We start from the raw sequence: 14,977 nt of genomic DNA, 5'->3' as shown, positions 1-14,977 counted from the left end.
GCTATCACCTCACACCAGTCAGAATGGCCATCGTCAAAAAATCTACAAACAATAAATGCTGGAGAGGGTTTGGAGAAAAGGAACCCTCTTGCACTGTTGGTGGGAATGTAAATTGATACAGCCACTATGGAGAACAGTATGGAGGTTCCTTAAAAAACTAAAAATAGAACTACCATATGACCCAGCAATCCCACTACTAGGCATATACCCAGAGAAAACCATAATTCAAAAAGACACATGCACCCCAATGTTCATTGCAGCACTGTTTACAATAGCCATACAATGGAAGCAGCCTAGATGTCCATCAACAGAGGAATGGATAAAGAAGATGTGGCACATATATACAATGCAATGTTACTCAGCCATAAAATGAAAAGATACTGAGCTATTTGTAGTGAGGTGGATGGACCTAGAGTCTGTCATACAGAGTGAAGTAAGTCAGAAAGAGAAAAACAAATACCGTATCCGAACAGATATGTATGGAATCTAAAAAAAAAAAAAAAAAAATGGTTCCAACTAACCTAGGGGCAGGACAGGAATAAAGACGCAGACGTAGAGGATGGACTTGAGGACATGGGGAGGGGGAAGGGTAAGCTGGGATGAAGTGAGAGAGTGGCAATGACATATATACACTACCAAAAGCAAAATAGATAGCTAGTAGGAAGCAGCTGCATAGCAGAGGGAGATGAGCTCAGTGCTTTGTGACCACCTAGAGGGGTGGGATAGGGAGGATGGGAGTGAGATGCAAGAGGGAGGGGATATGGGGTTATACATATACGTATAGCTGATTCACTGTTATACAGCAGAAACTAACACATTCACTGTTATACAGCAGAAACTAACATTGCAAAGCAATTTTACTCCAATGAAGATGTTTTAAAAAAAAGAGCAATAACTACGATTTAGGCATAATGGACTAGAAATGTCAAAAAGTAACTTTAACTGGCTATTTTCCCATTTTATTTAATTAATTTATTTATTGACCATGCCACACAGCTTGTGGAATCTTAGTTCCCCAAGCAGGTACTGAACCCGGGCCCACGGCAGTGAAAGTCATAACTGCCGGACCACTAGGGAATTCCCTTTTTTCCCATTTTAAAAAATAGTAATTGGTCCCAAGTTGATAGTACAGTTGCAGATTAAAGTTCTCTTTTGATTTGCTATACACAGTGATAATATAGCTTGCCTTTGTTCTCTTGTTGCAATTCTCTGATTTGTCTGTTTTCTTGCTGGATACCCATAACTAATGTGGACCGTGGCCGATGTCTTGCAACTTCATTAAGTTCTTGAATTTCTTCTTGATACTAATGAAAAGATTTTTATTAAAATGTAAGAGAAAATATTTGAAAATATGTATCTGATACACACACACACACACACACACACATATATGTATGTTTGATAAAGAACCCTTACAACTCAACAATAAAAGGAAAAATAACTCAATTTAAAAATGGGCAAACAAGTAAGTTCTGAGGATGTAATGTACATCATGGTGTCTAGAGTTAACAATATTGTATTATATACTTGCAAGTTGCCAAGAGAATACATCTTAAATGTATACACACACACACGAACGGTAATTATGTGAGGTGATGGAGGTATTAACTAACCTCATTGTGGTAGGTAATCTTTTCACAAAATATACATATATCAATATATATTGTACACCTTAAGTTACACAATGTTGTATGTCAAGTATATCTCAGTAAAGCTGGAAAAAAATAGGTAAAGGATTTGAAGAGACATTTCTCTAAAGAAAATAAACACATGAAAGATGCTTAACATCATTAGTCATTCAGGAAATACAATTCAGTGTAACAAGGAGATACCACTTCACAACGACTAGGATGAGCTTAATCAAAAAGCAAGTAATAACAAGTGTTGGAGAGGATGTGGAGAAATCACTCCCATATACTGTTCATGGGAATGTAAAATGATATGCCTGCTCTGGAAAACAGTCAGGCAGATGCTCTAAACGTTAAATATAGATTTTTAAGACCCATCCATTCTAATTGAACTAGGTATATACCCAAGAAAATTGAAAACATATGTCCACATAGAAACTTACAAACAACTATTCATAGCAGTATTATACATAATAGCCAAAAAATGAAACAATCCAAATGTCCATCAACCAATGAACAGATAAACACAATGTGCTGTATCCTTACAATGAATATTATTTAGCAATAAAAAGGAATCAGGTACTGATACATGCTACAACATCGATGAAACCTGAAAACATTACGTTAAAAAAAGTCACAGAAAGCCACATATTGTATGATTCCATTCATATGAAATGTCTAAAATAGGCAAATCCATAGAGACAGACAGATTTGTAGTTTCCAGCGGCCAGGGAAAGGGAGACCTAGGGAGTAGCTACTAATGGATATGGGCTTTTGGGGTAATGAAGTGTTCTCAAACTAGATAGTAATTATGGTTGCACAGCATGTGAATATACTAAAATCCAATGACCTGCACTCTTCAAAAGGGTAAACTTTATGGTATGGTTCTTAACTCTGGTTGTCAACCCCCCTTTTTTACAACTCAATACCAGATATATATGTTCACTGGAATGCATGAATCAAGGTAGACAGGGATGTATGTAATGTGTTTAGGGCAACAGAGTTGCAAAACAAAATAAGTAAACTTCCTTCACTATTTTCAGCAGCTTTGTTAAAAGCAGTAACCCTGGGTTGCTTCCTTTTACAAAAGGGATGATGCATTTCTAGAGTGTAAGCTATGAATATATATTTTCCTCCAGTGATTTCCATCATAATATCAGAGATTTTATAATTCTCTTAGAGTTGAAACTCTTTATCAAAAGAGGGCTTAAAATAGTAGCTCACTGGAAAGTTCTTATATACAACAGTAAGGATAACAAGAAGTGAAGCCCTTTTTATTTCTTCTTTAACTGGCAGCATTAAATGCAAAATAAGGTAGCAAGTACAAATGCAGTAACTGCAAAAGATGGAAACCAGATATTGCTCTGCATCATTTTCAAAAACTATTTTATTGTTAAATAGTGTCACCTAAATACTCTTATAAAGAAAAATATTTCTACATTATAAAAATAGGAGACAGAGCAAAATATGTGTCAATTATATAGTGAAAGATATTATCTGGTCTTTGTCAAATGTATCTAGACCTAAAAAATTCATATATTTTCCAAACTCAAATGTGCATCACTGTCAGGAAAGTGATCAAGTCTATATGTTTTAGAATATATACATATATACATGCCAGTTGAACTTGACAAAATTACATTTCAATCTAAAGTAAACTGAAACACACAAGTCAAGCTACTTTTAAATTTTAGAGAACATTAAAAAATAATAAAATACTAATTAAGCAGAAGTTTACAATTCAAGCAACACATAAATATCAATGACTGCTTCTTTAAAATGGAATCAGCAAGGAAAAACATCAAACCTGCTTCATAGCTTCTACTCGCTTGTTGAGAGCTGTGGTTTGCTCAATCAGAGATTCTGCTGCATCGTCATGATCTCTCAGTCTTTCAACAAGGGCTTTAGCATCAGCAAGTGCCTTCTCAATTGTGCAACTCATTTCTAAAGGAATATGTATAATTAAAAATGAAAATCAAGATTCAAAACAAAGCTGGCATAGCATCTTATTTTAGTTTCACATTAACACAGATATGCTTAAGCTACATTTGTTACTGGATTGCTCACTGTCTCGGAAGAAAAAACATCTAAGAACATCTGTGGTTTTGATTCTGTTAAGGTAGAACAAACTCAAAAGTGAATTTATAATATTCAAAAAATACAATGCGTATAAATATAATTATATAATTACATATATATATATATATATACACACACACACATATGTGTGTGTGTGCGATCATACATGTATGATTTGCAGACATAATCAGAATGTATTTAAAACACCCTGAATTTATAGTGGGGAAAAAAAGTACACATCCAATGGATATATTTTATGTTATACAGAAATTGTGCTCTTCATAAGGGCAAACCCTATCAAGTCATTTGTCATTTGTGAAAAAGGTCACTTTATTAGTCTTTATTCTGCAGTCAATGACTGTCAGGTCTCTGACCATAGACCCTTCCTAGCCTCTGCTTGGTCAGGTGACCTGAGACACCATTCACAAATGCACACTACTGACCAGCCAAAGTGGCCTCTCTGTGTCATGCTATGCTCAAGTGTCAACCTCCTTCTGGAGGAACTTTGGCTTCTTATATAAAATTGCATTATAATCCTAACTCTTGCACCTTCCTTAGTAAATGGCAAAGAAAGTTTTAACTTAGAACAACACTGGCCATTGTGGGTGTTAAAATCAATAATTAATATACATAAAAGGAACTCAAAAAATTAGGAGGCAAAACATGAAGCAGCCAATAGTTATTGTAGTTTCTTCAACTGGTATGCTGAGACCTCAAAACAAAATTTTAATCGTCAAATAATGTCTCTCAAAAACTTTAACCTTCTGAAACATCATTCTTGAATTGTTCTCTTTCTACTAAGTGTCACCTTACTTTCTATATAAGCTACCCTTTCTTCAAGATTTTCTCAAAAAATAAAATTACACTGTAAAATTACTAGGCCAGAAGCCAGGTCTATAGATATTAAATTAAAACTCAGGTACAGAACCAAGTTAAGGGCTATAATGAAGGATTTTCATCAAGTTTAGGAAGACAGAAATTTGCTACAGAATGTAGGACAGTTAGATCCTACTGCACTGGACTATAGTTCAGTTAATTATTAGCCCCTCAGATAGAGAAAAATGCAGTAAGTACAAAAGAGATTTAAATAACCCAACTACGTAACATTTTAAAAGAAGGAAAGAAAACACATCAGGCCATTTTAGCAGGCTTTCATTTAAGGTTATATAGCAAAGATTCAAAATTGTAAACTAAATAAAGATGAAAAAACGTTCAACAGTATTCTTGGTTGTACCCAACAGCTGAAGCAAAGGGTATACTGTCCTGTTATTATAAACAGGTTTAAAGCTGAATAAAAAGATTTAATCAAAATAAATTAAAATGTAAAACTGCCAATCTAGAAAATATTCATGACTAGACATTTCCAGAGAGCTTTAAGAATTAAGCTGGAAACTAATATAATTTCTGTCTCTCTAGATAAAACAACCAAAAGATTTGTCCTCTAATATCTAGGAGATTTAGATAAGCGTACTTCAAAATACAAGCAAAAGGGCAATTAAAGGAACCAATGGCTCGTACTGGCTAAAACACAAAAGGACAGCCATTCAAAATCTGTCTAAGATGCTGCTCCAAGGGAGACATTAGTCTCCAATAATGCCTTGCCCTTCCTCTAAACTTCCAAGGGGAATAATCTAAAATTATAGATAGGGGCTTCCCTGGTGGCGCAGTGGTTGAGAGTCCGCCTGCCGATGCAGGGGACATGGGTTTGTGCCCCGGTCCGGGAAGATCCCACATGCTGCGGAGCGGCTGGGCCCGTGAGCCATGGCCGCTGAGCCTGCGCGTCCAGAGCCTGTGCTCCGCAACGGGAGAGGCCACAACAGTGAGAGGCCCGCATACCGCAAAAAAAAAATAATAAAAAAATAAAATTATAGATAGGTAATAGTATGGCTTTCCTATTTATGTGGGAGTTACTATATCTCCATATCTCCCATCAATCCCACTACTATAGAACAGCAGATTCTTCTGAGTAAAATTTTAAAGTTATTTGTGGGAAAAAAAAATTAAAAAGAGAAAAAAATATTTGTCTTATAGTAAAAATAACTGGTTGTAATAGATGGTGAAAGAAATTTAAAAAAAGTCTAGAGAAAGTTATAAAAGATCTTAGAGAAGTAAAGTTTATCTTGATTTAATAGAACAAGTCAAGTATGAGGAACCTCTGACAGTCCTAGGTTCCAACCTAGGATATTGTTAAATGATACTGTTGGGACTACTATGAGAAGAATACCTCTTTATGCTTTGTAACAACATGACATCTACAAACAATAGATAGGATGCGTTTCCAAATAAAATGCACTGAAGTTCCTATATATGATCAGATGATAGGTGATCTAGACATGAGAATACCTATACTGTGTGTAATTCAATAAGTTGCCCTCTCCCCAAAAGCCATGCTCCCAGAATTCTCTGGGCGAAGGAATCTACAGAGCCCTGAAACTAGATGGAATCTTTCCAGATAATCATAAATCTTTCTTTTTAAAATACGAAAAAGTTGGGACTTCCCTGGTGGTCCAGTGGTTAAGACTCCATGCTCCCAATGCAGGGGGCCCAGGTTCAATCCCTGGCCAGGGAACTAGATCCCGCAATGCCACAACTAAAGATCCCGCATGCTGCAACAAAGACCCTGTGTGCTGAAACAAAGACCCTGCATAGCCAAATAAATAATAAATAAATAAATATTTTTTAAAAAAAAAAGGAATATGAAAAAGTTAAGCTGTGTTCTGGGGGTATCAACTTGACAACATGGCACCAAAGACCCACTGCCTATTAAATCCTATGCTTTGATTCAGTAGCTAAGGCTCACCCTCCTTGCCTCAGAGCAATCACAGGCCTCAACTAAATTAGTCAAAGCACCTTCAGAGTTTATACTAGGTCTTTATACCTGATGTTCCCATATGTAGTAAATCTCAACTGCTAAATGAAAGCACCCTAAAATCATCTACTAGTGGAATAATTATGAAATGTTTTTACTTTCTCCGCTTCATATTACCATCTTCTGGTACAAAACTCACTCCAACAATCATACCTACTGGAAGAAAATCTCGTGACTGTGTTCCCATGATTCAAGGAGTGTCCAAGCCCAAAGCAAAGCCTTTGAATTCTCTAGCACCAAATCCCGACTTTACTGTTTGTTAACAGGTTTTACATCAAACATGAAAAGTGACATGCATCAGGCTTGATACGTAACAGGCACTTCAGTCATGCTGATAAAATTCAATTTCTTACCAGAAGCCGAACTGATCAAATGACTTAACTGTGGCCTTCTAAGATAGAGCAACTCGTTAAAATGAAAGAGCAAATATATACACTAATAGCTGAATTGTTTTTGGAATAATTCACTTCTTTAAATGCTGCAAGGAAGTTCCTCAGATATCCTTTAAAAAACAACAAATACATTAACTACTTGATGGCTTGATGCTACCTAAAATAATAAGGTAGAGATGCACAGTAAAAAAAAAAAAGATTCTAAAGCTAGTATCGTATATTACAGATACTAGCGAACTACTTTAAAGTACATAGTTATAAAAACATTACTTTTACTAAAAGTCCTATGCAAGGGTTTCACGTAAAACAATAAAATCTTAAGAAATCCATGGAGAAGTCAAAGATTCCATCACAGACAAACAAAATCTGGCCTGCCAAATTCCAGAAAGAAACATGGGATGATCAGGTTATAAAATCCATGAGTATAAGAGCTGACATAATCAGGATGGCTACCTGATAGCACCAGACAAAACCTCGAATGAACACTAACTCATTCCAGTAGAAAAAGATTAGCCACAATATTAAACACTGATGGGAAAATTGCTTGGATGGCAGAGGATATGGTCCAGTACACACCTTATTTGTAAATAAATGTATCCGGAAAAACTGTAAAGGTGAAGCGAGGACTAAAACCATTCCTAAAGGACGTTTTGAACATCTCCAAGTGGATTTTATAGGGTTGCCTCTCTCTATGGTTTAGGACTACATAACATTCCTAAATATACAAGTAATGTATTAATAATAGTATATTTATTTATGTTACAGATGGATTTTTAAAGTCCCCTACTGAAAAGCCATAATACTCACAATGGTTAATATACTATTATATTTTGTGTCCTTCCAAGAATATTCTAACTTGTCAATCAGGTAAAATAGAAACATTTAACTGGATCAGTTATTCATGAATTTAAATTATGCAACACTTTGCCTCTTTCTCAGATATCTTTCTGCTTGTATCATTCTCAGTCCTCAGCAAACCCAAAACAGGATAAATCCAAGAAGGTCCAAGCTCAGACACATCATAATCAAATTTCTGAAAATGAAAGACAAAGAAAAAATCCTGAAAGCAGCCAGAGAAAAATAACATATTACTTACAGAGAACCAATATTTTGAATGACTATAGATTTTTCATCAGAAATCAGGAAGGCCAGTTAAAAGCACTGAAGAATGGAACTCTCAACCCATAATTCTATATCCAGTGAAAATATCCTTCATATATGAAGGTAAAATAAAAATCATTCTCAGAGGAAGAAAAACAGAATCCATTTCTAGATTTGTTCTAAAGGAAATTCTTCAGAGGGAAGCAAAATGATAGCAGAAGGAAACTTAAGAGTATCAGGAATAAAGGAAGAGCAAGAGAAATCATAAATATCTTGATAAAAATAATAGACTATTCTCTTTTTGAGTGCTTTAAAATGTCTGATATTTGAAAACAAGAGCTATAACTTTTGTGATGGAATTTTCAATTTATGTAGATGTAATATATAACTACAACATTAACGGGGAGGGTTAATGTTGAAATGATAAAATGTCAATTGTAAACAAACATATATGTTGTAATACTAGAGAAATCCCTAAAAAAAAGCAGTATGGAGATAAGAGTCAAAATCATAACAGATGAATTAAAATGAATAAAAAGTTTTAATAACCCAAAAGAAGGAGAAAAGGGGAAAGGAAAGAACAAAACACTGAGGGTACAAACAGAAAACAAATAAGATAGTGGATCTAAATACAAACATTAATAACTACACTAAATATAAATGTTCTAAACACATTAGAACATGCAGTCTGATAATCTAACTCTTTAATTAGGATTTAAAACAGGACCCAGGGGCTTCCCCGGTGGTGCAGTGGTTGACAGCCGTTCGTGCCCCGGTCCGGGAAGATCCCACATGCCGTGGAGTGGCTGGGCCCGTGAGCCATGGCCGCTGAGCCTGCGCGTCCAGAGCCTGTGCTCTGCAATGGGAGAGGCCACAACGGTGAGAGGCCCGCGTACAGCAAAAAAAAAAACCACAGGACCCAATTATATGTTGTCTACACGAAACTCACTTCAAATATGATATAGGTAGGTTAAAAGTAAAAGGATGGAAAGAGACACTTTCTATATAAACACCAATCAAAATAACACCAGTGTACTAATAATAAGTACACGAAAAGGTGCTCAACATGATTAGCCATCAGGGAACTGCAAATCAAAATAACAAGATTCTACTTCATATCTACTAGGCTGGCTATATAATAAAAAAGATAGTAAGTGTTGGCTAGGATGTAGAGAATTTGGAGCTTTCATGGACTGCTGGTTGGAATGTAAAATGGTGCAGCCACTTTGGAAACCAGTCTGGCAGTTCCTCAAAAGGTTAAGCAGATTATCTAGCAATTCCCCTCCTAGGTACACACCTAGAAAATGAAAACATGTCCTTGCAGAAAATTGTACATGAATGTTCACAGCAACACTATTCATAATAGTTCCAAAGTAGAAATAGCCCAAATGTCCAACAACTGAAAAATGAATAAATAAAATGTGATACAGTGAGTATTTTTTGACCCAAAAAAAAGAGGAATGATGTACTGATATAAGCTACAAAATGGATGAAACTTGAAAAATTATGCTAAGTGAAAGAAGCCGGTCACAAAGGAGCACATATTTTGATTCCATTTACATGAAATGTCCACAAGATGCACGTTCATATAGGCAGAAAGTAGATTAGTGATTTGTCTAGGGTCAAAGGGAGAGGGGGAAGGTAAGGGGAATGGGTAGTGACTTAATGGGCATAGATTTTTGGAGTGAAGAAAATATTCTAAAATTGATTGTGGTGATGGTTGCACAACTCTGTGAATATACAAAAAAACCATCAAATTGTACATATTAAATGATGGACTATTATGGTATGTGAAATTGTATCTCAATAAAGGTATATTTTAAAAAGAGAGCTGGTGGCTATATTAATACTAGATGAGGGACTTCCCTGGTGGCACAATGGTTAAGAATCCACCTGCCAATGCAGGGGACACGGGTTCAAGCCCTGGTCCGGGAAGATCCCACATGCTGCGGAGCAACTAAGCCCATGTGCCACAACTACTGAGCCTGTGCTCTAGAGCCCGTGAGCCACAACTACTGAGCCTGCATGCCACAACTACTGAAGCCCGCACACCTAGAGCCCGTGCTACACAACAAGAGAAGCCCGCACACCTCAACGAAAAGTAGCCCCCGCTCGCTGCAGCTAGAGAAAACCTGCGCACAGCAACAAAGACCCAACGCAGCCAAAATTAAAGAAATAAATATATTTTTAAAAATATACTAGATGAATTAGACTTCAGAGAAAAGAAAATTACCAGGGATAAAAGAGGGGCAATACATAGTTGATAAAAGGGCCAACTCACCAAGAACACATAAGAATCCTAAATGTATATGTACCTAATTAGAGAGCTTCAAAATCAAATAAAAACTGAAAAAAATAAATAGACATATCCTCACTTACTGCTGAAATCTTCAACACTTTTTTCTCAGTAACTGATGGAACTAGTACACAGAAAATCAGCAACGATATAGAAGAAATGAACAAACTCCATCAACTAAGTAGACTGAATTGATAATTTATAAAACACTATAACCAACAACAGAAGAATACACATTATTTTTAAGTACACATGGGACATTCACTAGGATAGAGTATATCCTGGATCAAAAAACAAACCTTAACAAATTTAAAAGAACTGCAGTCATACAAATTATGTTCTCTGAACATAATGGAATTAAACTAAAATAAATAACAAAGAGACAACAAGAAAATCTCTAAATATTTGGAAATTAAACAACACACATAAGTAATCCATGAGACAAAAAGAAAGTCTTTTTGGAAATTAGAAAAAAATTTTTTTAAATTTTTTTGCGGTACGTGGGCCTCTCACTGTTGTGGCCTCTCCCGTTGCGGAGCACAGGCTCCGGACGCGCAGGCTCAGCGGCCATGGCTCACGGGCCCAGCCGCTCCGCGGCATGTGGGATCTTCCCGGACCAGGGCACGAACCCGTGTCCCCTGCATCGGCAGGCGGACTCTCAACCACTGCGCCACCAGGGAAGCCCTAGAAAATATTTTGATCTAAATACAAGATATCAAAATTTTGGCATGCATGTAAAGCAGGAAATTCATACACTAAATGCTTATATAAGAAAACTAGAAAGATATCAAATCAATTATCTAAGCCTCAACCTTATGAAATAAGGAAAAGAAAATCAAAATAAACACAAACTAAACAGAAAGAAGGAAATAATACAAGAGCAGAAATTAATGAAATTGAAAACAGGAAAACAACAGAAAAAAAAACAATGAAACCAAAAACTAGTTCTTTGAAAAAGCAAAAAAAAGTTGATAAACCTCTAGCGTAACTGACCAAGAAAAAAAAGAGAGAAGACATAAATTACCAATGTCAGGAATGAAAGAAGGGATATCACTGCAGACTCCTAATTCATTAATAGGATAAGTGAATACAATAATAAATTTCATACACATGAATTGGATGAAATGGACAAATTCTTCAAAAACCACAAACTACATAAAGTCATACAAGATGCAACTATTAGTAATAATTATTATAGCTATAACTATTAAATACCTGTAACTATTCTATAGTCCTACAACTATTAAAAACATTCGTAGTTAAAAATCTTCTGCCAAAAATCTCTAGACTCAAGTGGTTTCAATGGCAAATTCAACCAAATAGTCAAAATAATTTTGAAAACAAAATTGGAGAAATCACACTTCTAAATTTTAAGACTTACTATAAAGCTATAGCAGTTAAGATGGCATGGTATTGGCAGAGCCAGTCAGATAAAACAGAACAGAGTCCAGAAATAAGCCCACAGAAACACGACCAACTGATTTTTGAAGAAGGTGCAAAGGCAAGTCAAAGGAGAAAGGATAGTCTTTTCAGCAAATGGTGCTGGGAGACTGGACATCTGCATGCCAACATGTTAACCCTGAAGTAATTCTTACAATTTTCACAAAAATTAACTCCAAATGGACCACAGATCTAAATGTAAAATGAAAAATGGTAACGCTTCTAGAAGAAAAAACGGGAGAAAATCTTTGTGACCTGGGGTTAAGCAAACACTTTTTAGACATGATACCAAAAGCTTGATTCAAAAAAGGAAAATTCAATAAACTGGACGTCATCAAAATTAGAAACTTTTGCTCTGGGAAACACTGTTAAGACAGTCTGAAAAGACAAGCTATAGACTAGGAGAAGATACAAATCACATATCTGACACAGGACTTGTATTCAGAATACATAAAAACCTCTCAAAACTAACAATAAGGTAATAATCTAATTTTTTAAAATGAGCAAAAGACTTTAACACTTAACCAAAAAAATATATGGATGGCAAAAAAAGCACATGAAAACATATTCAACATCATTAGCCATTAAAGAAAAGCAATTAAATCCATGATGAGCTCCACTACACCCCTATTAAAATGGATAAAATAGAAAGTATTGACATACCAGGTGCTGGCACAGAACTCTCACACAGTGCTGGTGAGAATGCAAAATAACACGGTTATTTTGGAAAATGGTTTAGCAGTTTCTGAAAAGTTAAATGTATTCTACCATATGACCCAGGAATACCAATTCTGGGTATTTACTGTAGAGAAATGAGTGGATAAACTGCAGTACATACCATCCATACAATGAAATACTACTCAGCAATAATATTGAATGAAGCACTGATAAGGCAACAACATAGGTGAATCTCAAAAATATTATGCTGACTGAGTGAAAGAAGACAATCTCAAAGGTTACATACTGCTTCCATTTACCTGGCACCGCCCAAAGGACAAAACCACAGCGGTAGATAAGAGGGTACATAAGAGATCAGTGGTTGTCAGGAGCTGGGAGTGGGAGTGGGCACAGGGGTGGGGGAGAAGGGTGTGGCACAAAAGAGTATTCTGAAATAATGGATAGTTCTGTATCCTGATTGCGGTGGAATCTGTACACATGTTAAAATGAATAGAACTATATTGCAAAAAAGGGCATAATACGTTAATTTTAAAACTTAAAAAAAAAATTATCTGTCCCCAAGGTTCTGCCTTTGTCTTTAATTCATCTGCTGTTTATTTGCATGCGTGGTATAAGGAAGATATCTAATTATATTTTCCTTTTCTCACGTGGACAACTAGTTGCGCCAGTTCCCATTTATTGGATAGTACGTTCTTCCCCCACTGAATTGTAATGCCACACCTGTTGTATGTTTTTTCAATAAATGTATGGGTATGTTTCTGAGCTCTCTATTCTACCTCTGTATCTATCTTTACATCAATACGCTGCCTCAACTGTTACAGTTGTAAAATAACTCTTGCTATCTGATATGGCAAGTCATCTTTTCCTTCTTCAAAAGTGTGTTAGCCTTTTCTCCAACCTAATTCAATCTAAATGGACCTCTAGAGGACTCCAGAGTAAAATCAAACTGCTAGGTAATAATTTTAATTAATTCCAACTGTTGGTAGCTTTCTGAGCCTAAGTAATACAGCCTTATACTGAATCTTGCTCATTGGGATAACTGTTTTTTCCATTTTACCAATGAGGAAACAGACTCAGGATTTCAAAGGTAAGGAGCTGACTGACAGCACCATGTAGCAAGGAAGGAGCCAAGCTAGTACCAGAAATAGAACTTCTGACCCCCAGTCTAGTGGATATTCATGAGCCAAGATGGCTCTCCAGGGCCCTGTTTGCTTTTACCTATATAGACTATCCTGGTCTCCTGGGTGGAAAAACAAAGCAAACTCCTTGACCCTACTCGACCGATGAGACTTCCAAAGTATTATATAAATTGCATTTCAAACCAGCAATAGAAAATAAATGGAAGTGTAAATGAAGATGAAAAAATAACAAATATTTAATATTTTTCTGCATAACCAATAAAAGCCTAGTACCTATTTTAACCAGCCATCACAGTTAATTATAAGACTGTTAAAAACAAGAAAACAGGCCCCTAAATGCCATGTCACTTATGCTAAGCCCCACATCACCAAACCAAGACTTAACTTACAGTTTTGGCCTCTTCCAGAAATGGAACCTTAAATCTGTCGATCAGGAATCACTGTGAGGTAATTTGTCTGACAGACCCCTGCCGTCCCCTAAAGGAAAGTGATCTTGTCCCAACCAATCTGCTTTTTGTTAGTATAACTTCCTTGTCCCTTCTCCTATAAAAGTCTTTCATTTTGTACAGCTCCTTGGAACTCCTTTCTGCTAGATGGGATGCAGCCTGATTCATGAGTCGTTGAACAAAGCCAATAAGATTTTTAAAGTTTACTCAGTTGAATTTTGTTTTTTAAGGAGACCAATTAGACTTTCTGAAACTAGAATTAACATCCACTTTAAAAAACATTCTCTACATTGCATAATGAAATACTACTATCAAAATGAACTACATTTGAAATTTCTTTTTTAACTATAAAAACATACCTGTTCAGGGAAAGGAATTATAAATAGCAGGTAATTAAAAGCATACCTTTATTAGCATTTCAGAAAAACAGTGACACAAAGTTTCTATGAATCTGCATGTTCATTTCCTGTATGTAAAACCACAGAAAAGTTTAAAATATTTTATAATATGCCTTTACTTTGCCACCTTTTTTGAAAACCATTGTGCTTTTCCCCCTGCACTGTTTGGCTGGTAACTGGAGTGGGAGGAAGATCGTTTTCCACATTCTCTAACAAGTTTTAAATTTAAAAGACTCCAGTTAAAAAAAAAAAAAAAAAGATATTCTCAATTTTATCTATTTTTTAGAGAGCATGTCTTAACTAGTCACACTTAACTAGTGTACTTACTTACATTATCTTCTGTAGGTAGGTTCATATTACAGGTAAAATTTTTTAAAGCAGTTCCCCGCCCTCCACATTAGCCACATTCTCACCCACTTTACCGCCCAAAGACATTCGCAGTCAGACTCCTGGCAGAGGGTTCAGAACATTGTGCTGCCGATAAAAGAGAAACCACCACCCACCCAAGACA

At 35.8% G+C, this 14,977-nt stretch overlaps 1 protein-coding gene and 1 non-coding gene across 3 annotated transcripts in view; one reads left to right on the top strand and one right to left on the bottom strand.

Moving 5' to 3' along the window:
• The window catches only part of FGFR1OP2 (FGFR1 oncogene partner 2), a 32,773-nt gene that overhangs the window by 15,427 nt on the left and 2,369 nt on the right, over nucleotides 1-14,977 (bottom strand). For both annotated transcript variants that reach the window (XM_029206540.1, XM_029206541.1), the window contains exons 2-3: nucleotides 3,436-3,572; nucleotides 1,187-1,304 (exon numbers count right to left, since the gene is read on the bottom strand). In XM_029206540.1, coding sequence (XP_029062373.1) covers nucleotides 1,187-1,304; nucleotides 3,436-3,570 — 253 coding nt within the window. In that variant the 5' untranslated portion in view covers nucleotides 3,571-3,572. The remainder of the gene's footprint in view (nucleotides 1-1,186; nucleotides 1,305-3,435; nucleotides 3,573-14,977) is intronic.
• Nucleotides 6,204-6,276, top strand: TRNAW-CCA. The gene has a single exon. It is a non-coding gene; the product is annotated as a tRNA-Trp (tRNA).

Source organism: Monodon monoceros, unplaced genomic scaffold (genome assembly GCF_005190385.1).
Source record: "Monodon monoceros isolate NGI ecotype Baffin Bay Population unplaced genomic scaffold, NGI_Narwhal_1 Super_Scaffold_6, whole genome shotgun sequence".
NCBI lineage: Eukaryota > Metazoa > Chordata > Mammalia > Artiodactyla > Monodontidae > Monodon > Monodon monoceros.
The sequence above is the reverse complement of the archived record's forward strand: the minus strand, read 5'-3'. Positions and strand labels throughout refer to the sequence as shown.